This window comes from Coptis chinensis, chromosome 6, assembly GCF_015680905.1.
Source record: "Coptis chinensis isolate HL-2020 chromosome 6, ASM1568090v1, whole genome shotgun sequence".
NCBI lineage: Eukaryota > Viridiplantae > Streptophyta > Magnoliopsida > Ranunculales > Ranunculaceae > Coptis > Coptis chinensis.
The window spans coordinates 10,339,032-10,341,738 of NC_141461.1; the positions used below are offsets into that span (position 1 = coordinate 10,339,032).

Sequence of the window (2,707 nt, forward strand, 5' to 3'; positions counted from 1 at the left end):
AAATATAACAACATAACACTTCAAGTTTGACATGACAAAATCTAACTTAAGGCTGACAAGAATAGATGCATTCAAGACTCTGCAACGGAAGAAGCCTGGGAGGACCTCCTTGATCTCTTTCTTGGAGGTGCCATTGGTGGCATTGGAGGTATATTCACACTGTCTTGAGTTTGAATTGGTGTAGACTGGCTAGGCTGTGGGGAACCCTGTGAATTTCCAAATAGTAGCTCTTCCATTGAAGACATGGGTTCATATTCAACATTGGTTCTGCCCCTGCCCCTACTAGCTCCTCTTCTTGCTCTGCCTCCTCTCCCTCTTACAAGTCCTTGGCTCCCATCCACCTCTGCTTGAACTTGGTTCCCTTCCACACTTGCAATTCCTTGGCTTCCAGGTACACTTGGAGGGACTTGGCTCCCATCCACACTTGGAGGTATGGCTTCCTTCCTCAGCAGTTCTTCCCCTTCCCCTACCCTTTCCCCTACCTCTACTTCCTCTTCCCCTTGCAGCCAGTTCACTTTCAGGAACTTGACTCCCATCAGCAGCATTGATTGGTCTGCTTAGAAAAGGGTTTGGTAGTGGGCTTGTTCTAGGTCTCCCAGGCCTTCCTCTTCCTCTATGAGAGCCTCTGGCAACTACAGTTGCAGTTGCATTGGCTTGTGCATTTGCTTTTGTATTGGCATTGTCTCCAACTGCACCTCCCTGACAACCTCTGGCATTATGCCCATAAGCTTGGCACTTTGAACATCTTACTGCATTTGATTCATCTGCACCTCTTCTTCTGTTCACTTTTGGCCTCCCAGGCTGCCTTTTTCTGATTGGTGGAAAGATAAACTCAGCTTCAGTTGGCTGTTACAAAAAAAATTATAATATTAGGGCTAACTCTAAAGATTCACATATTAAAGCCTATTTCAAATTAGGGATAAGTGTCTCACTGTTGCCCACTCATCTTCATGCAAGTAAAGTGCGATGTGACCACCACAAACTCTTTTATAAGCTGCTCCAGTAAAGTAAGGGCTACAATACCTATAGCAATAATGTATGAATTATTAACATATATCATCATTAACAGAGGACAAGACAATATGTACTGCTCACACTTACTCATGCTATTGAAATGTTCTAGGCTTGATTACTGCTACAGCATGAAGACAAGGAATCCTAGTGAGTTGCCATTCACCACAATCACATGTGTGCAAGTTTAAGTCCACATTCCACCATTTACCATATATATGATTCACTAAATACTTCCCCTGGATTTGAGAACCACTGACACTCATATTTCCAATCTTGTTACATCTGTCATCTATGATTGCCTTAACCCTTGGCACCAACTCATTGTCACCCCAGAACTCACATTTTTCCTTTCTATCATACAACAATTTCATTTGTAACACCATCACCATTGACACCATCTTCACAATGGGCTTGTCCCTAGCATCCAGTATGTAGCTATTCCAAGCTTCGTAAAAATGTTTGATAAATTGCTCACACTTGGACACATGATCAAAGTGTGATCTTGCCCACGCCTAGGTCTTCACCCATCGATACTTTTATCTCCACTATCAAGTTTTTCCAGGTCCTGCATCAACTTGTCAAACTCTGTTTGTGCAAATGCTTTGGCAGCACACCAAGCTTCATAGTCAACTCCTCTATGCTTTATCTTAATGTTCTGGACCATATGCCTAAAACAAAATCTCTGGTTGCAGTCGGGGAAAATAGTCTCCATTGCCTTACATAATCTTTTTTGCCTATCAGAAATTATAGTCAACTTGTCATGATGCTTGTTCAAGTGTGGTGCCATCTTATCCAAAAAATCAGTCCATGACTTTGTGTTTTCTGCAATACAAATATAGAAGGCAATCGGAAACATTCCATTATTACCATCCAAAGCAATGATGGATAGACACACACCTCCATGTTTCCCCTTCAAGAAACAACCATCTAGTCCTATCATAGGCCTACACCCTTGTACAAATCCATCTAGAGCAGCCTTGAAAGCAACACACAGAGTTGTAAAAGTATGGAAATTCTCATGCCTAGAATGTATTGCAACACTTCCAGGGTTAGAAGCAACAAGTTGCCTACACAACTCAGGTAATTTTGCATATGAAAGATCATAACTTCCATGTATTTTCTCCATTGCTATGGTTCTTGCATGCCAAGCCTGCCAATACTTAATCCTTACCTGAAACTTATGCATCATTTCTTCTTTGATGTCATTAGGAGTAAAACTCTTATGATGCAGCCTCATTTCTATCTCAATTCAACTTGCTATCCACTGGGCATTTGCCATTGGATTCCTGTCTTCTGCATCACCAACACATGTATGTATATCATTCATGCTTCTACACTTCATTGTATGACCATTTGTCATCACCCTGACATAACACCTCCATTTACAATCCTGCGACTTGCATTTCCTCTCCATCTTATGACTGTCATTTCTTGTCTACTTCAATATGAACTTATTACTAATAAGATAAAGTCTAATGTAATCCCTTAATTCATACCTGTCTTTCCAAGTCTGACCAACCTCCAAAATCAATGATTTTGTACCACTAGTAACACCTTCATCAGTTGGTATGTTGAATGTTCTGTTTACAACATCACTAACTCTACCAAAGATTGCTTACATCTTCATCAAGCTCATGCTCATGCTCTCCAACAACATAGGCATCAAATTCAATATCACTATCACCTTCGTAGA

At 41.0% G+C, this 2,707-nt stretch overlaps 1 protein-coding gene across 1 annotated transcript; it reads right to left on the reverse strand.

Annotated features, from left to right (window-relative positions):
- Positions 1-1,534: 1,534 nt before the first annotated feature.
- LOC147491389 (uncharacterized) lies at positions 1,535-2,251 on the reverse strand. Its single transcript, XM_086567244.1, has one exon. The coding sequence runs from the start codon at positions 2,249-2,251 to the stop codon at positions 1,535-1,537; it is 717 nt and encodes a 238-aa protein (XP_086423370.1).
- Between the last annotated feature and the right edge of the window lie 456 nt (positions 2,252-2,707).

Excerpts from the sequence above, each read along its gene's own strand:
- LOC147491389 (XM_086567244.1), bottom strand. The coding sequence starts at position 2,251 with ATGAGGCTGCATCATAAGAGTTTTACTCCTAATGACATCAAAGAAGAA.